At 42.5% G+C, this 26,375-nt stretch overlaps 1 protein-coding gene across 2 annotated transcripts in view; it reads right to left on the bottom strand.

The window, feature by feature from the left end:
• Window positions 1-469: 469 nt before the first annotated feature.
• Window positions 470-26,375, bottom strand: part of ASPM (assembly factor for spindle microtubules) — a 64,263-nt gene continuing 38,357 nt past the window's right edge. For both annotated transcript variants that reach the window (XM_032770896.2, XM_075067851.1), the window contains 11 exons: window positions 20,984-25,606; window positions 18,874-19,040; window positions 17,923-18,082; window positions 14,670-14,879; window positions 14,294-14,443; window positions 13,012-13,203; window positions 12,383-12,575; window positions 11,729-11,883; window positions 2,086-2,262; window positions 869-1,041; window positions 470-789 (listed from right to left, as the gene is read on the bottom strand). In XM_032770896.2, the coding sequence (XP_032626787.2) occupies window positions 684-789; window positions 869-1,041; window positions 2,086-2,262; window positions 11,729-11,883; window positions 12,383-12,575; window positions 13,012-13,203; window positions 14,294-14,443; window positions 14,670-14,879; window positions 17,923-18,082; window positions 18,874-19,040; window positions 20,984-25,606 (6,306 nt within the window). In that variant the 3' untranslated portion in view covers window positions 470-683. The remainder of the gene's footprint in view (window positions 790-868; window positions 1,042-2,085; window positions 2,263-11,728; window positions 11,884-12,382; window positions 12,576-13,011; window positions 13,204-14,293; window positions 14,444-14,669; window positions 14,880-17,922; window positions 18,083-18,873; window positions 19,041-20,983; window positions 25,607-26,375) is intronic.

Genomic DNA, 26,375 nt, shown 5'->3' with positions numbered 1-26,375 from the left:
GAGGGCTACATCCGTGTTCACTGCTGGTTGAACAGGAAGTGTCCTGGCCCCTGTCAGTAACTGAAGTCCCAGGAAGAAAGTGTCTAAATAGAGATAAGGATTATGAGATTTATGTATATATCCTCACACTCCCCTGTACTATTATCCTTATTTTATAGAAAGAGAACTGAAGCAAAGATTAAGTGATTTGCCAAAGTATTTGTAATGGAATGAAAATTGAAATGTGGGTCTCCCACAGCCCAAGGGAGTCCTCTAACCACTGGACCACCCTTCCTCTCATGTATACCATCTCTGCAGGCTGACTTGCACACTAAATAGTTGCTCCTCATTGCCAAATGAACATTCAAAACACATTCAGCCTTTGTGAGAAGCTGCATGTTAAATTGCTGCCTTTTTTTATAAGATTACAGCTTCATAGCAACAGTATACTTGAAACACTAAAGCAAGAAAAACACCCAAGAGCTTCAAAGCAGTTCAGTATTTTATTGTACAATTGCTTTAGGCATTAGTACAAAGTAGCATAAAAAAACCCACCCATACAAAATAAAATGACAAATTTTAGAGTAAATTTGCATCTTTAAGTAATCACTTTTGACCCTAATTTGTTTTCCCTCTCAAAAGCATTTATCCATTTTGAATACACACATATATACATACACATTTTCAAAGACAGTATCTACATTTTAGTGGTAGGCAGAACCAAGTGTATCCATTACCATTCGAATAGCTTGCAGAGGATCTACAATTTCTTGCATATTATCTTTCCTTAAAACCCAGTCTGGTTTAATTCTGAAAAAAAAGAATTGCTTGAAGTTAGACAACAGTATATTTTCACAAGAAAAAAAGCAGGTTATTTTAAAATTCTTACCTTGAAACTACTTTTGTTCGTACAGGAGTTACTGGAACAAAGAAACTCCCACTCATGGATGTGTGCATCTTGTGCTTGGAAAGAGTTCTTTCAGCATCCATTTTATGTTTACGAGCTGTAAGTTTATACAAGCTATGAATACGAGAAGCAGCTCTAGATGTGCTTCGGATATCCTAAGAAATGCAAATTTCACATAATCAATACTCAAAAGGCAATTTAATAGTAATAATGCAAAACTTCTCAGTTTGCTCAATAGTCTACATTTTCACAGAACATGCACTTCTCTCCATGAACATACACTGAAATGTATTTGAATGCAATAGATTTTTAATTTCAGTTGGCATTTCAACATCCTGATGGCATTAGACATTTGAACTACCAGTGACACTGGAAGATACACAAGTAGCTTTATGAGCAGATATTTCCAACTACACTATATCCAGAAAGGAATTTTATGCCTTGAAGGAAGTTTTGTCTAATGATGGTTCCAAAGATACAGCAAATATTAATTCATTTACAGCTGCACCAGTGGAAGTGCTAGATTAGACAAGACCACAGATGGATAACAGCAATATTACCACTGAGCATCACAGAGCTGTTCTGAAGAGGTTTAAAATGTGGATAAACAGCTGGTGGCTATTTCTATCTGGAGCCTTACTTACACTAACACTTCCAGTGTTGCTACCACCAATGGAGCTACGCTGGTGGAAATCATTTTAGAAATACAGTTAGTGTGCACACAGTTTATTAGTCAGCCACAAACCAGAAAACAATGGTGCATGCCAAGATCAAGTCTCACATACCAACTGTATGGTAAGTAGAATTTGAGAACATTGTAAGTCTTACTGGATTGGAATGGAGAGCAAGGGCAAAGACAATATTTACAAAGTGTCATCAAGAAAAAGAAAGTACAAGTGGATTATCAGAAAGAACGGCAAGTGAGCGCTGGGTAATTGTCAATGTTTTTAAATATTTAAAAAAAAAAAAAAAAAAAAAAAAGGGTAGAAAGACCCAGTTGTGCAACTCAAAGATCATGCACCACACTCAGGATGAAACACACACCATATTACAATATTACAGCAACAAGTACTATTGCAGCTGTGGTGGACACTGCTATAGTCAGATGCATATACTTCAACAGGCAGTCTGAATAATTCAATAGTGACCAGCTGGAAGAAGCCATAAGAAACTACGAAAAATGAAGTACTAAAACTTACAGAAGCTCTCTTTGAATCCTTTAAAAGAATGGCCAACAAACAACATGTTTTTGTGAAAATGCTTCCACCTTTCTCTGAAGTTTTGTCACCAGCCTTTTCTCTGTACATCTGCAGTAAGTCCAGTAATGTATCTACAGAATTTTCCACTTCATAAACTGCTTGAGTAGTTCTTTCATACTTAAAAGGAAGACAGAAAAGCTGATGTAAAACAGATCTCAAATATAGCCCTATCAAGCACTAAGAAAATAAAGACTATTCTCATTCAGGCCAACCAGGTGATATTTTTATTATATGGATTGCAGTTCAGATAAAAACAATTCATTTCTGGGCATTAAGCTACAGCGCCAATTTTTCTAAAAAAAATTTTCTAGAAACTGGGACAGCAGAGGTACATATTGTGCTCTCAGATTACTTAGACAATTACAATGCAATTCAGTTGTCCAACCAAAAAGGTTTTATCGTTTTAAAATCATGTAAGCCTATGAAAAATATTAAAAATCAGTTTGACTGATTAAAATATACCATTTTAGTAATGAATACACTTAGGAAAATGTATTAGACTTGAATGCTAAACATTTTACTGGTTTCAGCACATCACATACGAATAATGTTTCATAGATCTATACATTTGTATTATATTAGTACAAGTTAGTATATCTAAAATTCGCTGGTTTTGCAAACATTTCTATCCAAAAACTAGATCTGTAAATAGAACAAATACATCTCCAACCCAAAGTTGTGCTGAGTTAGCTTTAAATAAAAGACAGTTACTCACCTTTGAAACTGTTGTTCTTTGAGATGTGTTGCTCATATCCATTCCAATTAGGTGTGTGCGCGCTGCGTGCATGTTTGTCGGAAGATTTTTACCCTAGCAACACTCAGTGGGTCGGCTGGGTCACCCCCTGGAGTGGCGCCGTTATGCTTAATGGTGCTGGATATATATCCCAGTCGACCCAGCACCCCCTCAGTTCCTTCTTGCTGGCTACTCCGACAGAGGGGAAGGAGGGCGGGTTTGGAATGAATATGAGCAACACATCTCGAAGAAGAACAGTTACAAAGGTGAATAACCGTCTTTTCTTCTTCGAGTGCTTGCTCATATCAATTCCAATTAGGTGATTCCCAAGCCTTACCTAGGCGGTGGGGTTGGAGTGAGATGTTGCAGAATGCAAAACTGCTGAACCAAATGCTGCATCATCTCCGGACTGTTGAACCAATGCATAATATGAAGCAAAGGTGTGAATTGATGACCAGGTAGCTGACCGACATATTTCCTGGATGGGAACATGGGCCAGGAAGGCGGCACATGAAGCTTGAGCCCGAGTAGAATAGGTGGTGAGGTGGCTAGCTGGAACGTGAGCCAAATCATAGCATGTACGGATGCAGGATGTTACCCACAATGAAATTCGTTGGGATGAGACCGGTAGGCCTTTCATCTGGTCTGCCACAGCTAGAAAGAGCTGAGATGACCTTCGGAAGGATTTTGTTTTCTCGATATAAAAGGCGAGAGCCCTGCGAACGTCTAGTGTGTGCAGCTGTTGTTCCCGATGCAATGGGTATGGCTTCAGGAAAAAGACTGGGAGGAAGATGTCTTCATTGACATGAAAGACGGACACCACCTTAGGGAGGAAGGAGAGGTGTGGTCGCAGCTGTACCTTGTCCTTATGGAATACCGTAAACAGGGGGGTCCGCTGTCAAGGCCCGAAGCTCAGATACTCGTCTTGCCCAAGTAATAGCGACAAGGAAGGCTGTCTTCCAGGAAAGGTACAGCAGCGAGCAGGTGGCCAGTGGTTCGAAAGGAGCACCCATAAGATTAGCTAGCACCAGGTTGAGATCCCAGGTAGGGGTCAGACATCTGACTTGAGGGTACAAACGTTCCAATCCCTTGTGGAACCTTGCAACTATGGAGTGAGAGAAGATTGATTGGCCATTTTCCCCTGGATGGAAGGTGGAGATGGCTGCCAGATGCACCTTTATGGAAGAGACCACTAGGCCCTGTTCTTTCAGGGGCCAGAGGTAGTCCAGGACAGTAGGAACAGACACCTGCCTGAGGACTGAGTTACGCTGAGCACACCAGCAGGAGAAACGCTTCCACTTGGTCAGATGTGTCATCGAAGTGGAAGGCTTCCTACTGCCCAGGAGCACCTGTTTGACCAAGGTAGAGCAACGCAACTATGGCCAGGTCTACACTGCGACTTTAAATCGGTTTAATGGCTGATATACCGATTTAACGCTGTATCCGTTCACACGACGTCGTCCTTAATATCGAGTTAACCGCCTCCTTAAATCGATTTATCGATTTTCGAACTCCTCCAAACGAGGTGATAGCGCTACCAATCGATGTGATAACTCGTCTAGGGTCGTGTGGAACGGAAATCGACGTTATTGCCTCCGGGGCGTATCCCAGAGTGCAACCATGACCGCTCTGAAAATCTGAACTCGATGCCAGCGTGCAGGTAAACAGGACAAGCCCGCGAACCGATGCTTCCTGCTTGCCGCGTGGGCTCTGATCACCGGTTGCGCATGCAGTTCAAATCCGAATAGAGCTCCAGCATGCGACGGAATACAGGTCTGTCGCTGTCAGTGGAGACACATCTGTTGTCTCCAGCTCCGTTACAGAACACGAAACGCCAAGCGTTGAATAAAAAAACTGCGATCACACGCTGCGTGACAGCGACCGGCCAGGCGACTCAAATGGACGCCATGAAGGGAGGGAGGGGTACTGAGCTCCAGCTATCCACAGTCACAGCGTCTAGAATATTTGCATTATGGCAGAGCTCCCCAATGTCTGTAGGGTCAACACAGAGTGTCTAGGACGGATTCAGGACAGCCCTCAGTTCTTTCCCCCCTCCAACGTGAAAAAAAGGTAAGAAATCATTCCTTGAAACTTTCTATGTCACTCCTATGTGTACTGAATGCGCGGTAGACGGGACCGCTACAGCACTGAGAGAGAATCGCTCCTCTCTCTGTGTAGCACAGTTTCTGCAGAGCCTGCCCACATCCAGGAGAACCGCCTAACGCTCAACGATCGGGGCAAATTGCTACCACTAGCGTAAGATGGACAAACGGCTAATAACAAGCTTATATCTATGAAACTTGGGGCTCAAAATTTGCAATCACATTTGGGATGACTCGCTTGCAATGAGATCAATTCCTCCTTATGGTATCTAAAAAAAAGGGTTACTGTGCGAAAGGAGTGCAAGATCGTCAGCAAAGTCCAGGTCATCAAGCTGTCCACAACGTCCATGGATTCCGTTCCTGACGCTCGTAAGTGGATGTCTTCATAATCCAATCGATGACGAGGAAGAAAGAGAAAGTGGTGACAACAAGCATCCTTGTCTGACTCCAGTTCGCACCTGGAAGCTGTTAGTGACTGCTGCCTCCATGGATCACTCTACAGTGTATACCATCAATATGAGTTCTGTCATCGGTGACCACCTTTGCTGGAATGCCTTAGGTAGTGCTGAAGGAGCTTCCAGAGGGGTCTCTCCGATCCACGCTATCGGAACGCTTTTCTCATAGTCAACAAAGTTGATGTACAACGAGGAGTTTCCACTCCACAGACTGGTCGACTATGATGCGAAGCATTTGCTATCTGCTCCGTGCATGATCTGTTCAGCCGTGAAACCTGCTGTTCATCTCGTAGCTGAATGGATCGACGGCATCCTTCATTCTCTCTAAGAGAACTCAGTTGAAGACCTTCCCTGGCACCGACAGGAGTTGTGATTCCTCTATAATTGGCACAGTTGCTAAGGTCTCCTTTCTTGGGGATTTTGATGAGATATCCCTCTTTCCAGTCTGCCGGGATCACTTCTTCTTCCCATATCTTCTCAAAAGGGGTACAGGCATTTCCACTGAGCATGCAGGTCTTGTTTCAGGCCTCTGCTTGGGATGTCATCAGGTCCAGCCGCCTTCCTGTTGAACTTTCATTCATGGTGATGGCTTTTTCTGATCTCATCTCTGGTTTATTTATCGCAATTAATTGGGAGGTCCTCAGTTGGCTGGGTTAATGTCTGGTGGATTTTGGTGGTGCTGGATCTGTTCAGGAGTTCCTCAAAGTGCTCCGCCCATCTGTTCATCTGTTGTTCTATTCCTGTATAATAGGGGACTTCCCTGCTTTCTTTAACGGACGTTCTGCTTGCTGAACTTTTCCAGACAGTCGCTTTTAAGGTAGTATCATACAGCTGTTTTCATGTTACCCGCTGTTATGCTGCCTTATGGGATAGCTGAGGAACAGCTACCCACAGTGCACCGCTCCTGAAATCGATGGTAGCCTTGGACCATGGACACAAGCAATCGATTTTGTGATCGCATTGTGGACGCGCAAAACCGATTTTATAACATCGGTTTCGTAATATCGGTTTAAACTACTTCGAAATAATCGTGCAGTGTAGACGTACCCTTAGACAGGCTCAACAACGCAACAATCATGCTGTGAGGTGAAGAGACTGCAGGTCCCGACGGTGGAGCCTGCCAAAGTCCTGTGTTCTGAGATCCAGCCAGAGTAGCAGGGGAATCGGTTCTGCCACTGAGAGGTCGAACAACATGGTGTACCAGTGCTGCCTCAGCCACGCTGGAGCAATCAGGATCAAGTGGGCGCTGTCCCTGCAGAGCTTGAGTAAGACTCTGTGGACGAGCGGAAACGGTGGGAAGGCATAGAGTAGGTGCCTCTTCCACGGGATCAGGAATGATGCGTCAGAGGGAGCCCGGGGAGCAGCCCTGGAAGGAGCAGAACACCTGGCATTTCCGGTTCTCTCGGGAGGCAAAGAGGTCTATGTGGGGAAACCACCACTTCCGGAAAACAGAATGGATGATGTCCGGACGAAATGACCACTCGTGAAACAGGAAGGATCTGCTGAGGTGATCCGTCAGAGTGTTCTGGACTCCTGGGAGAAAAGACGCTACCAAATCAATCGAGTGGGCTATGCAAAAGTCCCAGAGGTGGACGGTTTCTTGACAAAGGAGGGAGGAGTGTGCTCCACCCTGCTTGTTTATGTAAAACATGGCCGTTGCGTTGTCCGTGAACACTGATACACAACGGCCTTGGAGATAGTCTCGAAACACCTGGCATGCTAGACAGACCGCTCTCAGCTCCCGCACATTGTTGTGCGGAGGCCTTGAGTGCGAAAGCCTTCGAGGTGGGCACCTCAGCCCAGAGATGAGGCGTCCGTGGTTAGGGCCATCGAGAGTTGCGATGGGTGGAATGGCATCCCTGCATAGACTAGAGTGGGGTTTAGCCACCAACTTAGGGAGTCCAGAACCTTCCGGGGAATAGCGAGCACCAAGTCCAGGTTGTATCTGCGTGGTTGGTATATTGAAGCAAGCCAGGTTTGAAAGGGATGGAGGCGTAGCCTCGTGTGCTTGGTCACGAAGGTGTAGAAGGCCATGTGACCTACTAGGCAGAGGCAGGTGTGCACCGACGTTGTCGGGAAGGTTTGAAGACCTCGAATAATTGAAGCCATTGCTTGCAAACGCGACTGCGGGAGGCAGGCTCTGGCCAGATTGGAGTCCAGAACCGCTCCTATGAAGTCTATTCTCTGTGTGGGTGTCAGAGTAGACTTCTCTGTGTTGATCATCAGGCCTAGGCTCCCAAAGAGGTCTTTGACGATGCGCAGGTGCTGTGACACTTGTAACTGGGAAGTCCCTCGAATGACCCAATCGTCGAGATACGGGTAGACATATACCCGACGACACCGGAGGGAGGTGGCGACTACAGCCATGCATTTTGTGAACACACACAGAGCTGTAGAAAGGCCGAACGGAAGTACAGTGAACTGAAAGTGTTGACTGTTGACCACAAAACGGAGGTACTGTCTGTGTGGTGGGTAAATTGCGATGTGGAAATACGCATCCTTCATATCGAGGGCAGCACACCAGTCTCCCGGATCCAGGGATGGGATAATGGTTCCCAGGGTTACCATGCGGAACTTCAGCTTTATCATGAATTTGTTGAGTTGTCGCAGGTCTAGGATCGGTCGTAGACCTCCCTTTGCCTTGGGGATTAGGAAGTAGTGGGAATAAAACCCCTTGCCCCTCATGTCTTTTGGCACCTCCTCTATGGCTTCAATGGCTAGGAGCGACTGGACTTCTTGTAAGAGGAATTGCTCAAGAGAGGGGACCCTGAAGAGGGCCAGGGAGGGAGGGTGGGAAGGCGGGGTTGAAACAAACTGGAGGTAGTATCCCACTTCCACCGTGCGCAGGACCCAACCATCTGAAGTTAGCTGGGACCAGGCAGGACATTAAACGGTGAACGGGAGAGGAGTGCAGCATCCCGCTGCTATGATAGTCCAGGAAGTACAGAATCTTTTCTTTAGACATGAAAGTGGGGGAGGCTAATGGAGTTCAGCCCCCATTTGCTATGATGAGGACGGTTACCAGCCGTTCTGTCCCATTTGCCGGGAATAACCAGGAGTCACTCTTATTTTTACCAAGGCGCCCCCGGCCAATCTCACCTGAGGCCAACCAGGAGCACTCACGGGATGTTGATGAGGACGGTTACCAGTCCTACTGCACTGTACCGTCTGCCACCAGGGAAGGGAGGGGAGAGGATGCTGCTGTTCATTGCCCCAGCACCGTGTCTACCAGCAGCATGCAGTAGACATATGGTGACATTGAAAAAAGTCAACAAATGATTTTTTTCCCTTTTCAGGAGATACGCCTCATCATCACTCCTGATGCCAGAGTTCTGGCTGCAGAGTCCGCTGCATCCAGAGAGGCTTGGAGGGAGGTTCTTGCTACTTTTTACCCTCCTCAAGTAGGGCCGTAAATCTTGACGGGACTCCTGGGGAAGAAGCTCCGTAAACTTCCCCAAGGACACCCACGTGTTAAAGTTATATCTACTTAGGAGGGCTTGTTGGTTTGCCACCCTAAGTTGAGGCCCCCGGCCGAGTATATTTTGCAGCCTAGGAGGTCCATGCGCCTAGCCTCCTTTGACTTAGGAGCCGGGACTTGCTGGCCATGACACTCCCTCTCGTTCACCGATTGCACCACTAAAGAGCAAGGAGGTGGGTGAATGTAGAGATATTCATATCCCTTTGAGGGGACCATATATTTTCTCTCTACTCCCCTTGCTGTAGGTGCAATTGAGGCTGGGGACTGCCAAACGGTATCCGCATTAGCCTGTACGGTGCGGATAAATGGAAAAGCCACTTTAGTAGGTGCATCAGCCGATAGGATGTCCACGACAGGGTCCTCTATTTCAGGGACCTCCTCCACCTGTAAGTTCATATTCTGAGCCACTAGTCTCAAAAGGTCTTGATGGGCCCTGAGAACAATTGGTGGAGGGCCTGAGGAGGATGTTCCCGCCACCGCCTCGTCAGGCGAGGAGGAACAGGAAAGGCCCAGGACCAGGTGGTCCTGTGGGGGCTCCTGCACTTGAGGAGCATCATCTGTGTCAAGTGGAACCTGGGTGTCTGCAGATGGTATCGGAGCCTCATCCGTGCCCATGGTGGGGGGGGGAGGTGGCTTACTGTCGCCTCTGGTACCTGGTGTTCTGACACGGCCGACCGTGGAGCCACTGATGGAGCACCTTGGGCCTAGTGGTATGCCCACGGTGTCCAGAAGGACCAGTAACGAGGCCCTTGCTCGTGGCTCTGGCCCTCTGGGAATATATGGCTGGGGAAGTCAGAGTCACGCTCCTGAGGATAGGATGCGCTACCAGCCTGCGATGACACCTGTGTGTGTCTCGATGGCCACGGCGGTGCCGACAGAACCTGGGATGGCGCCACTGTTCTGGATCCTCGATCCCGGAGTGGTACCGGGAGCTATAATGGTACAGCGAGTGAGACCTGGACCCTCTACCATAGCAGTGCCGGGAGGTCGACCGGGATCTCGAGTCCCTTCGTCTGGAGCGACTGCTGGATACAAGGTGCCGAGAGCAGTGCTGTGAGTTGGATCAGTACTGGGAGTATCCGGCTGGCGAACGAGATGTCGAACAGTGACGCGAGTGCAACCGGTACGGTGATGGAGAGTGGTGCCAGGACTGCGAGTGGCACTGGGAGCAGAACGGCGTGATCGAAAGCGTCTGAGAGGCCATGATCTTGAACAACATCTCTCTGTTGGACCAACAGAAGGTGGCCTTACCAGGGCCGGTTTTCTGATGGATTGTATGACCCGCACCGGCGGTGCCGGGGGTTGAGGCCATGTCGACTCCGTCATGGCGATGAGCTGCTTTGTCGTGGAGAAGGTCTCCGGTGTAGAAGGGAGGGCAAACTCAACCACAGCATGAGCCGGGGAGCTGTCAGGCACCAGACTCAACGGCCCTTGTGGGACCAGAATCGACGGTGCCGCGCTCAGTGGAACTGCAATTGGCGGTACCACAGTCGACGGTGCCATGGAAGAGGATGGTGCTGGATGAACCGTCTTCAAAGAGCGCTTCTTCTGTGGAGCTGAAGCATCTGGAGCGCTTTGTTGCTTCCTGGGTCTCGGGGACAGGGAGGGTGCCGAGCAGATGTCAGTGCCGGTAGGGGTCGGTGCCGGGGATCCTTCTCAGTACCGGAGCAGTCCAGGGCTGAAGGGGCGCTCCTTACAGAAGCAGTCTGTTGGGCGCTCGGTACCGACGCTGCAGGATTAAGTGCCGACTCCATGAGGAGCTGTTTCAATCGAAAGTCCCGCTCCTTCTTCGTCCTTCGTTTAAACAACTTGCAGATGCGGCACTTATCAGTAAGGTGGGATTCCCCTAGGCACTTGAGGCAGGAGTCGTGGGGATCCTCTATGGGCATCGGCTTTTGGCACACCAAGCACGGTTTGAATGCTGGTGCCTTAGGCATCGGCCCGTACCAGGGTGGAGGAAAGGGGCTAATCCCCGATCCCCCCTTAAACTATATACACTAACTATAAATACAACAACTAATACTGACTATAATTACAAGAACTCGAACTATACACACAACAAAAGCAAAGAACTACGAGTAGCTAGGGATGTGGAGATCAGCAAAGTCGTGCTCCACAATTCCAACAACCGTCATGGGCGGTAAGAAGGAACTGAAGGGCCATTGGGTTGGCAGGGGTACATATCCGGCGCCATAACGGCACCACTCCAGGGGGCAACCCAGCCGACCCACCAAGTGTTGCTAGGGTAATAATCTTCCGACGAACTGGTACGCGGTGCGTGCGCACCTAATTGGAATCGACATGAGCAAGCACTCAAAGAAGAATAATTTTTTATAGAACTGTTTATATCATCTATAGATATGAAAAGGAGAGAATTTGGAAAAGCATCCTATACCAGTGTTTTCTGCAATATTTTAATTACAAATCATACATAAAAACTTCACTATGCAATACCCTACCAATGATTATTTCTCTTTTCCGTACAAAACTGTTTACCAATTTCACAACGTAAAAAGCTTGGTACTTTTTCAACCACGCACCCTCTGCCACCACTCAGATTTTAGTTCGAATAAAATATATTCATTGAAAGCCATGATTAAAATTAAACTATTTTATAGGATGTAATAATTGTTCACATTAAGAAAAATAATTTGATGATCCGATTGGTTTTCAAGTCAGGAAAAGGGTCGTTTTTTGCAAATCTAGCAGTTATTACAATGGATCAATTCATGCTAATCTCTTTGGATAAATGTAAATATCTGTATATTAGACAGTCCACAACTTAAGAAACTTCAAAAGCAAAATACTGAAATACCTTTGAAACGTTAAGCAGGACTTGAACTGAATATTTGATAACTTCCATACAAGGTATACTGCGATTGCAATTCCGGATCAGAATAAAAATAGTGAAGATTGCTCCGCTCTGGGCCATATTTTCGCAACAGAGAGGGGAGAGCCTGGTAACAACCTCTAAAATAAATGGGTTAATTTGTGAATGGTAATCAAGTTATTTTCAAACAGTAACATTAGGCTTGGTAAATACATTAGAACAAAAACAAAATCAATTTCAAGCCACGTTTTTAAACTATGATTTTGAACATTCCGTCAAGACAAAAGATATCCAGCGTATGTGACACTGCATATCAGGTGAAATTAAAAGTAAGTAGGACTCCCTTTATGCCCTGCATGTATTAAGTAGTACTGCTGGGCATGGGGAGGCCAGGAACTAGAATAATACATTCATTACTACATTCTGATGTTGGTTGTTATTTAAGACAGCTTGTTATCAGTGCCATATTTGATTCAGAGGGAAATGGCTTTGCATACTGTTGTACGCTCTAACTTTGTCACTTTTCCCAGTTGTACTGTAAGCTTGAATATAATCACGTGCTCCCATTTCTCAGAAGTTTGGGAGTCCACTGCTGTCTTGAGAGTGACCAATTTTTAATTACGAAAAGAAACTACTAACCTAGATGTTTTAATGCTGCAAGAATGTAAGAAATATGTTTGTATTTTAGAAGATAATCAATGGCAACTGCAGTTCTGTTACACAATTTGTTTTCTTCTTTGCTCTCTTTGTTAGCCATTTCCAAACTGTGTCGTAACGCTTTAGTTTTTGCTGTATCATTTTTCTTCCTCCAAGAATATCCTCTCCACAATGCCTGAGAGAAAACATGGCAGAAAGATTTCACAAATGGGAAAAGATTTACAAGTAAGAGTGGCTCTATGATAGAATATTCATTAGAATCTCAAATCAACCTTATATGAGTTTAATAGAAGTTATTCTCAAAATACTTCAGTTGCAGAATTCTAAGTTATAAGCCTATGATCAGATTTAGTATTCAGTCCTCTGACTACTAGATTCCCAGTTCAAAAATAAATCTGTCAGAAACAGTGTCTTTTACTATTACTTAATGGTTAGTTGGTATTTAGTTTTCCAATCCAGTATTCATCTTAAAAAAAAAAAAAAAAAAAGTATCCATCTGTACTCTTAAAGAAACACCATTGGTTGGCAATAAAAATAGAAGCCGTCTATTTTAATAACTATAAAATAGGAGACATGAGCAAGATGGTATTCCCTTATGAGAATTCATATACCTGAAATTTAATTATTCCATTCTTCAGCTTTCTTCTGTGTTTGTAGAAAAGGAACTTTCGTACAGCTCTTTGGATTGTGGTTGCAGCCTCATTTCTCTGTTTCAGCCACCTTCGAACCATTTGCTGTATTTTAATGATTTTCAGACGATCCTGTAGACTTTTTTTTTGTTGAAGTCTTGCTCGAAACCACCTCTGTTTAAGATAAATGGAAGTTTTTAAAAGACAAATTAAGCTTGCTTTCTTTTCCTGATACCACCACATATGCATGTATGCACATACTTCTTGTAACTTAAATATTGACAGAGTAAGGACTAAAATCTGCATGTATCATGGATTTAATTGATGCAAAGCCAGGAACTGAACACCATGCTAGCAAAGGCGTGGCTTCAAATGGGCTGGGATCACCTAAATAAGCCCTTGGTGAGGGGGGAAATGTGCCACTGGACTGTGGTGGTAGCAATGGGGCTGGGTGATTAGCTCTCACTTGGCAGAAGTGCATGGGGAGAGAAGTTGCTAGTCCCATCCTTAATCCAGTTGCAGGGTCTCCTTTAATGCTGGGGACTAGGCTGATCACCAGTTTTGGGTTCTGGAAAGGATTTTTCCTATATAGTAAATTTGCCTGTTTTGGCATGTGGATTTTTTTCACCTTCCATTTAGCAGTCTTGTTCTGGGGAGGTTAAATTAGTTGTCTCAACTTAGACAAGTCCCTGTGTGATAGGTAGGGTTAGAACAGGGGTAGTCAATAGGTACACTGCAGGCCAAATCTGGACCACCAGATGCTTTTTAACAGACTGTGAAATCTTTTTATTTACTTACTATCATTATTTTTATTATTTTCTCTGGAGTCTGGACCTTTATCAAGAAGTTTGAATCTTAACAAAAAATAATTGATTACCCTTGGGTTAGAAAGTGTCCAAATAAGGTCCCTGTAACCTAGTTGGGGTTGCTTACACATTGGTCCTGAGCATGCTATTGCATGTTTAAGGGATATCACTCCATGTCTCATGCAGCTTGTAATTCCCCTTCATCTGGTCTCTCCTCGCTCCAGCACAGAGAAGGGAGTGGGTCAGGACTTTGGTTTCCAGTTAGGGTCACTGGCAGGCCTGAGAGTGTAGAGGAGGCATGGCCTTCACATCCACAATGGGGCCACTGGTGACAGTTGATGACAACACTGCAACAACCCTGCTGGGTAGTTTGGTGATTACTCCAGTTAGGTAATAATTAAATAAAATAGTTGAAGAAAATTAGTATGCAATAGCTCCTTCCCCCCAACAATGCTAACCTGAATACATAGGACAGAAGAGATCTGCATTTGTGCATGTTTCAATACAAGGTGAATTCTGAATGCTCTCTGAATTTTAATAGCAGAGAGATGATGATATGCAGCAGCTGAAAAACAAAGCAGCCGCTTCTTCCGTTTCTGGTCTAAAATCTGTAGAAAGAAAAACAGAGACAGGAAACAGCATTAATAATCAAATCCAGAGTTAGTCTTTGCTACATCATAATCATAATCTATGCTAACTCAGAAATGGAGTTACAAGAAATATAGCAGCGGTTAGTGTAATGTCTGAAACAGCTTTTCACTGTAGCCTAATTCTTAATCAATCTTACATATTTTTAACATCTATGTAGTTATACTCACTTAAAAAGACATTTACCTTTTTTCTCACTAACCATCCCCGGAAAAATGCTTGCAGTTTAATAGCAGCTTTTCTAGTTTTGATGTATTTTATGCATTCAAGTCTTCCTTCTTGCCTAGCTCGTATATGTTTCTGGATGACCAAAGCAGCAGCTTTTTGTTGATGAAACGTGTGTCTTTCTTTGAAGCCTCTATAAGCTGCCTGAATCAAACATGCAGCCTGCTGCTTCTGGAAGATAAATTGTGTGTCGATAGTCAAGTGTGCTTTTTCTTGTCATAGTGAAAGTACATTAGGTTTTCATGTTTATTGTGTTACCATCTATTGCAGGGGTGAGCAAACTTTTTGGCCTGAGGGCCACAGTGGGAAATAGAAATTGTATGGAAGGCCATAATACTCATAAAATTGAGATTGGGGTGCGGAAGAGAGTGTTGACTTGGGGGTGGGAAGGCTGGGGATGAGAGGTTTAAGGCGCAGGAGGATGCTCCGGACTTGGACCAGGAGGTTTGGAGAGCAGGAAAGGGATCAGGGCTGGGAATGAGAGGTTTGGGGTAAAGGGAAGTGGTCTGGGTTGGGACCAAGGGGTTTGGAGAGTGGGAGGGGGATCAGGGCTGGGGCAGGGGGTTGGGACGTGGGAAGAGGCTCAGGGGTGCAGGCTCCGAGCGGTGTGTACCTCAAGTAGCTCTCAGAAGTAGTGGCATGACCCTTCTCCGGCTCCTACGTGGAGGCGCAGCCAGGTGTCTCTGCATGCTTTCCCATCCACAGGCACTGCCCCCGCAGCTCCCAGTGGGCATGTAAGAGCCGGCACGGGGCCATGCCGCAGCTTCCAGGAGCCGTGTGGTACAGCCCCAGCCGGAGTGGAGCAGAGACAAGCCATGTGGTGTGGCCCCAGACCCAGCGCCCTGGCCAGAGTGCCAGAGGTGGGCCAAGCCGCATGGTGCAGCTCGCGGGTCGGCTTAAAATGGCCCACAGGCTCACCCTTGATCTTTTGTAAGATGAAAGAAGTGGCCAAGGATCAAAAATAAAATGAAGGTGCCACTAAACTTCTTACTTAAATTCAATTCAGCAAGTCAGTCAGCATTCATTAATAGCAGTAGGAGTTTTCACAACTTAGAGGCTTTTCGCCTCCTTAAAGGACTTAAAAATGTTAGCAATGGATTTTATTTTAAGCAGATTGACCATGACAGCAATAGGCCATTTTTACATTTACTTAAAGAGCAGGTCTTATTGTTATCAGTGTAGATTAGGCAAATGCAATATTTGGCATAGTTTAAGTGACTGGGATCTTGTTTGCTCCCAAAGTAAAGGAAACCTGAACCTTTAGGGAGATGGAAGAGCTCAAAAAGGTGGGAAAAACAACTCTGATATATTTCCTGGTGTCATTGACAACCCAGTGCAATCTTAGTTCTAGTTTTACTTCTTTTCCCCATCCATACTTAATATTTTGGCGACAAACTTTTTTTTAAATAGCAGCAAGTATTATAAGTAGGGCTGTCAAGCAATTAAAAAAAATTAATCTCAGTTAATCGCACTAACAATAATAGAATACTGTTTAAATATTTTTGGATGTTTTCTACATTTTCAAATATATTGATTTCAGTTACAACGCAGAATATAAAGTGTACAATGCTGACTATTTTTGATTACAAGTATTTGCACTGTAAAAAAAACAGAAGAAATAGTATTTTTAAATTCACCTAATACAAGTACTGTAGTGCAATCTCTTTATGACAGTTCAATTTACCAATCCAGAATTACGTACACAAAAAACTGCATTCAAAAATTAAAAATTTTAGAGCCTGCAAGTCCACTCAATCCTATTTCTTGTTCAGCCAATAGCTCAGACAAACAAGTTTTTACACTTGCAGGAGATAATGCTGCCCCCCTTTCTTGCTTACAACATCACCTGAAAGTGAGAATGGATGTTCACATGGTACTGTTGTAGCTGGTGTTGCAAGATATCTACATGCCAGATGTGCTTAAGATTCATATGTCCCTTCCTGCTTCAACCACCATTCCAGAGGACATATGTCCATGCTGATGATGGGTTCGCCTCGATAACAATTCAAAGCAGAATGGACTGATGCATGTTCATTTTCATTATCTGAGCAGAAGGTTGATTTTCTTTTTTGGTGGTTCTGTAGTTTCCGCATTACAGCATTGCTCTTTTAAGACTTCTGAAAGCATGCCCCACACCTCATCCCTCTCAGTTTTTTAAAACCTTTGGTCGAGTGCTGTAGTTATCTTTAGAAATCTCACATTGGTACCTTCTTTGCGTTTTGTCAAATGTGCAGTGAAAGTGTTCTTAATATGAACAACATGTGCTGGGTTGTCATCCAAGACTGCTCTAACATGAAATATATGGCAGAATGTCGGTAAAAGAGAAGGGGACATACAATTCTCCCCCAAGGAGTTCAGTCACAAATTTAATTAACGCATTTTTATTTTTATTTTTTTTAAAACAAGCGGCATAAGCATGGAAGCATGTCCTGTGGAATGGTGGCTGAAGCATGAAGGGGCATATGAATGTTTAGCATGTAAATACCTTGCAATGCTAGCTACAAAACTGCCATGCAAATGCTTATTCTCAGTTTCTGCTGACATTGTAAATAAGAAAAGGGCAACATTATCTCCTGTAAATGTAAACAAACTTGTTAGTCCTACTTCTTGTTCAGCCAATCGCTAAGACAGAGTGGACTTGCAGGCTCTGAAGTTTTACATTATTTTGTTTTTGAGTGCAATAACGTAACAAAACAAAACAAACCTACATTTGTAAGTTGCACTTTCATGATAAAGGTTGCATTACAGTACTTGTACAAGGTGAATCGAAAAATACTATTTCTTTTGTTTATCATTTTTATAGTGCAAATATTTGTAATAAAAAATATACACTTTCATTTCAATTACAACACAGAATACTATATGAAAATGTAGAAAAATATCCAAAATAGGGTGACCAGATGTCCCGATTTTATCGGGACTATCTCGATATTTGCTTGTTTGTCCCACGTCCCAACCGATGTTTGGTTGGGACCCTGGACAAACAAATAACTTTGTCCTCTTCTCCAGCACACAGGCATAGTCTGGAGGGATACTTGCACCCCCCCAACTCTGCCTCCTCATTCCCCCATTGGATCCCTCCCCAAATCCCTGCCCTGGCCCTGCCTCTTCTCCAATGACGCGGAGTACATTACAAAAAAGTTTACTGCACACACTGAAAATATTTCACATTCAACACCACCCATGTCTTAGCTGACTTTAAGAGTGAAAATACCTTTTTAATCTGTTTCCTAGTGCTGTATCTTCTGTAACCTGACTGAATCTTAACTGCAGCTTCCTTGGTTGCTAGGAATTGTAGCAGAATTGTTCTTGCAGTAAGGGTTTCTCTCCATCTCCTCTGAATAGTAATTGTAGAGGCCTTCATTTTCAAAAACCTAATGCAAATAAACATTTTAGCTTTTCTAAAAAATCCTGTGAGTTTTAAAAAATGAAAAGTTTTCATTTGCATTTATTTATTGCTATCAGCAGATTAGCAAGACAAGTGGAATTCATTGGAAAGTTATCAAATCCATAAACATTTTGGTACACACACACACACACACACACACACACACACACACACTCTCTCTCTCTCTCGAACACTGGCCCAGCTCTTAAGGCTCAAGACTAGTTAAAGTCAATGAAAACATGAATCATTGGAGTAAACTAGTAAAAAGTGACCTGAGAAATTTTAGATCTTCTTGTCTCAAGACAAATAAATAGAAAACAAAAATTAAGTTTGACTTTGGAGCAGGATACAATGGCTTTAATTAAAATACAAAAACAAAAACAAAAAAAAACCATGTTTTTCATTCTGGAGTTTTCAAAACTCAAACATAACTCTTGAGAAGACAGCAGTGTCGTAAACCTAAACTTCACATATGGAGATGAAAGCAGGTAAAGTACCTGCAGCTGGCTCTCCCCTTCTGTCTTTCCAAGATTAACAAACACAAAACTCACACCAAATACAAAGATTAAGCCTCAGCCCTCAAAGACGTAAACATGTGAATAACTTTATACACATTAGCCACAAGGAGCCAATGGATTACTCACACTTGAGTCTTTGCAGAATCGGGGCCTAAGAGATGACAGAGATTTGCCAGAGTACAAAGCAATATTAAGTTATGAAACAATCAATAGCTCAAGATCATGAAAAGATGTGTGTCATACAACAATAGTACATTACCAGGTCCTCTGCCATTTGCTTTTGAAATAACTTTGAATGACACAAGTAGCTTTTACCACAGCTGTATATTCTTTTCGTGCTCTGTATCTTCTGAACCAGGCTTGAATTGTTCGTGCAGCTCTCATTTTACCAGCCAACTGCCTGGCTTTAAAACCCCTAAATAAAGCCTGTCAAACAAGAAAACAAACAAGCAATTAATTTTGTATTTAATGGGACAAACTAGGATAATCCCCCACTCCCCCAACTAGTCACTTCTGCCTGAATGCCTTTTTTAATTCTTATTGTTACAAATTGCACACAAGATTACTAGAAAGGAGGGGAAAAAATCTTGTCAGTTTCTTTACTATAGCCCTTTGTGTATAGTCAGTTTCTCTTGCACACAGCTGGGGAGTACTACACACACTTCCATCAATGTAAATTTCAGCAAGAGAAAAAAATCCCAAAATGAATTAAAAGATAAAAGTTACAGATTTTAAAGATAACTGTGGAACAACCTGAAACCTAACTGCAACTATTTTGATTTGAAACTTTTTGTTGTTCAATATTTCAAAGCTGATGGGCTTGGTAGCACCGCTGTATTTACAGAGTTGGAAACTTGTAGTGAAGGTAGTCTCGTCTCTAACTAAATCCATGGTAAATTCTAACATATTTCAGTTTATGCTGTACTTTTTTTTTTTCTGCTCTTACCATAAACTGTGGCTCTACTCACCTATTTCACTTTTTGTAAGTGGCCAATTAAATTATTTCTGCATCCATATTAAGGGAATTTGGGATGCTGAGGATCTCCCACCTTACGCACTCTCTGTTTTGAAGGCAGAAGCCCAATCACCTGTCTAGGTACACTTGCACATTAGTAAGAGGTGAGGTTAGATACGGCAGCAGAAACTATCTCAGCGGCTCCAGCAACTGAAAAATAAATGGGAGGGTTTCCCCCTTCTCCCAAACAAAATATCACATTATAAGAAACTCTAAAACTCCCACTCCCCTTTTTGGGATGTGCAGGGGAAGGAAAGGTAAAAAGGTAAGGAGTATCTTGGCACCCCCTACTCCAGGAGGCTAAGGCAGTCCAAAGAGAAATCCCTTGTCCTCCAAAACAATACAGCTAAGGGGACTAGAGAATGAAATCATTTGCAGCTCTTCCCACAAACAGCCTATAGGAGTAGCGAGAAACATACCCAGCCAAAAAAAGTGGGAAACACCAGAAGGGAGCTCAGAGGACCACTGGTCAGTCCCCCACTGTGGTCTGTGGAACCAAGAGCAGCGCTCTCTACTTTCTTCCAGCAGCCCTTTGACCTGTCACAGAGGGACGGAAGACTGGGTTTCTTAGCATTTTCCCTCACATCCCTAGACATATCTCTGGATTTGCAGACCACACCTTCTTCCCTCTGATGCTTGGCTAACTCCCACACCTTCTTAGGGAAAAAAATAAAAAAAAAAATAGGGGCCTCAAACACCTAACGTTAATTTTTTTTTTGAAGGGGCTCAAGATCAGCCATTTATTCACCCTAAAATAGAGCCTTTTAAAGAGGGCTGAAAGAGACTATGTAGAAATGGCATCTTCCTACCCCTTGCTCTATGTATATTGTCATAGCTTCTCACTTTGACAAAATTAAGTTACTACTTTTACTCTACTTACCACTCCAGAGCCCACACATTTAAGTAAATAAGCTGGTTTCCATTCCTTCTCATATTAAGTTACCATTAGTCACATCTGTACAAACCAACTGAATACAAGGGCATAATTTAACCTGCAGAATCTTTGTTTCCTGCACAAGCAGGAAAAACACCAACTTGACTTTCGCAGCCTGAAAGTTAAGTTTGTAGAACTAGAATTTAGGAAAAGTTACTACTTGTAAAATGAGCATTTTGGATGCGGAAGTCACTAACAATGCCATTTTTAAAGTCACCTTTCAGAGTATAACTGATTCATCTGTTGATGATTGTTGTAGCAATTGCATCAATCATGCTTCAGAAACCTATTGCATACTGGCAACCAGTATTGCACTTTTGATCTTGTTTTTAAACACAATTTGTATTACAGTTGGTCATCAGACGTTACAGTATTAACCAGGGATGTGTACAACACAACACATATTGCATTTTCACATACCTGAATTTTTATTGTGCTTTGTTTAATTTCCTGAATCTTTCTCCGCTCGATGAATCCCCTGATTCTAGACTGTATAATTATGATGCTCTTCCGGGTTCTTAAGTAAGCTACTCTTTGGTGTTTCATAGCTAAATATGATCTGTAATGCTGCTGTAATACAAACACTGCCTTTCTGTAGGTCATATATTGTAATTTGGTTTTACTCATCAAGTAGTAAGTCTGCAATGTAACAGCTGCTGCTCTGAGTCGAACAAATTTTCTACGATGCACAGCCATATGAAGAAAAGACTGAATCTTTCTTGCAGCACGTTTTTGCTTTGCTATTTTTCTTATTACTGTTCCACGATAGGCAGACTGAATAATTATTATGGCTTGCCTTTGGGCAGAGTACTCAGCTTTCTGTAAACAAGTCATTCGACAGGCTCTGTACCATCGCTGAATCGCAATTGTTGAATCCTGAATTGCTTTGTAGCGTGTCTTCATTCTATGGCATCGGAATGCAGACTGAATTGTTACTGCTGCTGTCTTCTTCTTAAGAAAACGCCTCCTGTCTAAGTACATCTGAAAGACTGACTGAATACGCTGTGCAGCTTGTATGATCGTAGCCAACTGCCTAGCTTTTTTAGCACGAAAAGCAGACTGAAGGCAAAGGGCAGCCTTTTTAATTTTGGTATAGTTTTTCACTTCAGCATCTCTTGCCCTGTTAGCTCTGAACCTTTGCTGTACAACTCTGACTGCCCAGCATAACTGTTTATAATGATTATGCTGTTTGTGCATACGATAAAGAGACTGTATTATAGTTGCTGATGCATGCATGATTTTCAGTTCTTGTCGTGCTTTCATGCCTCTATAAGCAGCCTGAATGACCAGCACAGATTTCTGAATTGTCAGATATATCTTCCGTTGAACTTTTCCTTTAACATAGAATCTGTAATAATTCTGTATGACTACAGTTGCAATTCTCATTCTCTGGTAGGCAATTTTAATCTTATGCATTCTAAATGCTGACTGGATTGTGCTGGCAGCCAAATGCATATGCTGAATGTTTCTTCTTGTTTGAATACCCCTGTACAGAGACTGTATACGAATAACTGCTCTACGAAAAGAAAGGTATTCTTGAGTGTGCCATCTGACCAAAATTAAAGCTCTGTATCTTCTCTGAAGGACAACAGCAGCAGCTTTAAGGGAAAGATATCTTTGTCGTTCTTTAAATGCTTTAAAATGTCTCTGAAGAACAGCAGCAGCGTGGTACATGTCTTGATATTTTTTTCTTGCTCTCATCTCTCGAAAAGCTCTTTGAATGCAAGTTGCTGCTTTCTTCATAGCAAAGTACTGCTGTACTGCAATTCCTCTCAGCTTACTGGCTCTGTATCTTTTCTGAATTACTTGGGTTGCCCACTGTACTTTTTTGTAGTAACAACTTTGCTTGTACATTCGATAATTGCTTTGTATTATGGTTGCAGCATTATGTTTTTTCTTTAGAAGCTGTCTTGTTTTCATTCCTCTATAGGCAGTCTGAAGAACTAAAACAGAGTTGTACTGTTTTAAATACATTTTTCTCACACGTTTTCCCTCCTTGTAAGCTCGGTAATGTTGTTGTATAGTTACTGAAGCAGATTTGACAGATTGATAGGAAATACGCCTTCTGTACATTCTTAAAGCTGCTTGGATAACTGTAGCAGCCCTGTGCATCTGTTGCATCTTTTTCCTTACCACAAAACCTCTATAAGCAGACTGTATGGTAACAGCAGCCTTTCGGAGATGAAGATATTCTTGGTGCTGCTGCTTTGCATGTGCTCTTGCCCTATATTTTCTCTGAATCATAACAGCAGCTGTCCAAAGAGAAATATATTTTTTCCTTTTAAGAAAGGACCTAACTCTCCTTTGAAGAAGGACTGCAGCTACGTGCATCATTTTCAAATGTCTCCTGGTTTTCATGCCGCGAAACGCAGCCTGGATACAGCGTATGGCTCTCTTCATAATCCTGTATTTGTGTACTTGAACATTTCGTTCTTTGCAAGCACGATACCACTGCTGTATCTGTTTAGTTACCATGGATAACTTTCTGAAATCTTTTTGTTGTCTGTGCATTCGATAATATGACTGTATTATTGTTGCAGATTTATGCATAATTCTTACCTTTCTTCGAACTTTCATGCCTCTATAGGCAGCCTGAAGGACAAGAGATGACCTCTGTAGCTCTATGTATTTTTTACGTTCCACTCTCCCTTGACAAAATGCTCTATATCTAATTTGAATTACAGTTGCTGCCAGTTTCACTGCACGATATCTAACGTTTATACGATGCATCTTAACCATGGCTTGAATTGAAATAGCTGCCTGATGCATGCAGTGAATTTGTCGTCTTACTTTTATACCTCTATAAATAGCCTGAATTTTAACAACTGCATTCTTTAAAGACAGATATTCCTGCTTTTGATACTTAGCTTGAACAACTGCACGATATCGCCTTTGAACCAGGATAATCATAGCTTTAAGTGCTGCATATTTTGTTTTTACTACATAGGATTTGTAGGTTGCTTGTATAATAGTAGCAGCTTTGTTGAGTTCCGATAATTGTTTCCTCACTCTCATCCCACGGAAAGCAGCTTGCAAGACTAAGGCAGCTGCTTTTGTTTTTAGATAAAGTGTACGTTGTTCCTTTTTCATACAGTAAGCTCTGTAGTGTCTCTGAATCACTAAGACAGCTTGTCTCAAAGTTTTCAACTTTGATTGATTTACATGCATTCTGTAATAGGATTGTATGACTACTGCAAATTGATGCTTCTTTTCAATTTGTTTTCTCACAGTTCTTCCTCTCCAAATTGCCTGGAGCTGTACAGTACAGTTATGCAGTTGCATATATTCTTCCCGCTGTTTTCTACCTACAATACTGGCTCTATAATGCCACTGGATAGTTAGCACAGCACTGTTTATAAGCCTGAATCTTTGAGCCCGGAACTTTCTAAAGGCGGTCTGTATTGTAACTGCAGCAGCATGTTGTCTTTGAACCTGTTTTCGTACTTGCCAACCACGAAGAGCTGCTTGAAGAGAAATCACAGCTGCTCTTCTTTTTAAGAAGCTCAGTCTCACTTTGTAACCAGTTTTGTAGGCTCTGTACCATCTCTGAATTACAATAGAGGCCTGAATCATTGCTTGATACTTCATTCTTGCAGCATGAGCTCTAAAAGCTGTCTGAATTTTAACAGTGGCTATATACTGAAGTTTAAGCATTTTGCGTACTCTGTAACCTCTGTAGGCTGCTTGCAAGCAGACAGTTGCCTTTTTGACTTTCAAGAACTTCTGCCTGAGACAGACTTGCCCTTGGTATGCACAATAACGATTCTGAATGATAACAGTAGCGGAATACACCCTCAAATAGTGTTGCCTATCCCTTTTCATTCTGTAGGAAGCCTGGAGCAAGGTTGCAGCCTCTCTCCATCTTTGTACTTGTTTTCTGATCAGATGCCCTCGCACTACAGCTTGAACTTTAACACAAGCTCCCTTCAGTTTCCTATATTCTTCTTTAAGTTGAAGAATGTATTTTTGGGAACGGTACCTTCGTTGAACATAGAGTGCTGCCTCCCTTAAAGCACGGTAACTTTTACGTGCTTGTATCATTTTTATAAAAGCCTGAATCTTCACTGCAGCAGCTTTTAAAATTTCAAATTTTTTCTGGGCAACATAAGCACGATAACTTGACTGAATTTTCACCACAGATCTCAATATATGGGCCTCTTTCCTAGCTTGCATTCTTCTGTAGGCAGATTGTAGCACAATAGCAGCAAGGCGCATTTTCTGGAAAGAAGAGACAGCATTTTTAGATGCAATATATGCTCTGTATCGAGTTTGAATTATGCAAACAGCATTTTTAGTCTCTTTGTATCTTTTTAGTTGTTGATATTTTCTCACATGTGACTGTAATATAACAACAGACTGTTTCATGAGCAAAAATCTTCGCTGCTCTTGTCTCATTCTCCAATGTGATTGAACTACACAGGCTGCTTTTGTCTGTCTATATAACAGACAAGTTTTCTTGCCTCTAAAAGCAGCTTGGAGGACTGTAACTGCTGCACGTTTTCGCAAATAGTTTTCTCTTTGAATTTTACCCAACCGATAAGCTCTGTAATACTTTTGAATCATCAATATGCATGCCCTTTTTTCCTCATAAACATGTTTAGCCTGAACACATCTAAGCCAGGCTTGAATCTGGATAACACTTTTTCTAACATGTAAATACTGCTTCAAATCTTTATGCATTCTATACCAAGACTGTATGACAACAGCAGCTTGCTCTCTCTTAGCTAATTTTGAGGCTTGCCATTTTCGGAAAGCAGTTTGCAACACTATCACAGCTTTAATTTTCTGCTCAATTTTGTGTTTTCTCCATCTTCTAAATGCAGATTGAATGACAAGTGATGAAGACTTTAAAGTTTCATATCGTTGCTGATCTTGTTTTGCCACCAAGGAAGCACGCAAATGTGTCTGAATTGTAACAGTTGCCCAAAGAAGTCGTTTATATGCAGAAACAGCAATCAACATTCTTATCCTAGCTTGCACAAGGATAGTATAGTATCTTAGCTGAAGATATCTTTTTCTAGCAGAGAATCTCCTCCAGTAAGTCTGCAAAAGAGAACAGAATGATAAATGTATGGATTAAACTGAGATTATATTAATATTCATGCATCCAACGAAGTGAGTATTCACCCATGAAAGCTCATGCTCCAATACGTCTGTTAGTCTATAAGGTGCCACAGGACTCTTTGCTGCTTTTACAGATCCAAACTAACATGGCTACCCCTCTGATGATTAATATTCAAGTTGGCCTAGAAGTTTCACCTCAAGAGCTAGTTACCTTTTTTTTTTTTTAATAAGAAATCACCTCCAATTTTGCCACTTTCAACATTAATCCTCAGTTTATAGACTATTGGTCTGTGGGTTCCAATTTATTCACTCCTACCCTATCCTCAGACTAATGGTCCAGAACTTTTTTCATGATCACAGATACAGAACGCATTAAGGCTATTTCTTTTTACATACCAATTCTGTGCCAGAGGGTGAACCTATTAAAGCAGTTAAGATTCCCTTTCAAACTGTTGAGAAATAAACTGAGAATTAACACAAAGTCCCAGAGTTTTCTTACAAAAAGTTTAATTAGCATTTGAGCTGAAGTCCACGAGTTACTATTGGGTATTTATTTATATATTCTTATTTATAAGAGTTCTGAATTAAAGGTAACAATAAGGGGTTCTCATACGTATTCAAAGTATGTACCACATCTTAATAGAGAAAATGTCTTAGGTATTGGCACAATCAGGAATGAGACAGTAGATGTCTACTTCTCCTCCCATTAAAAACAAGCATCCCTCTGGTAGCTACAGCAGTTGCTTAT

The sequence above is a fragment of the Chelonoidis abingdonii genome, chromosome 7, assembly GCF_003597395.2.
Source record: "Chelonoidis abingdonii isolate Lonesome George chromosome 7, CheloAbing_2.0, whole genome shotgun sequence".
Taxonomy (NCBI): Eukaryota; Metazoa; Chordata; order Testudines; family Testudinidae; genus Chelonoidis; species Chelonoidis abingdonii.
Note: the sequence above shows the minus strand (reverse complement) of the source record. Positions and strands in the feature narration are given on the sequence as shown.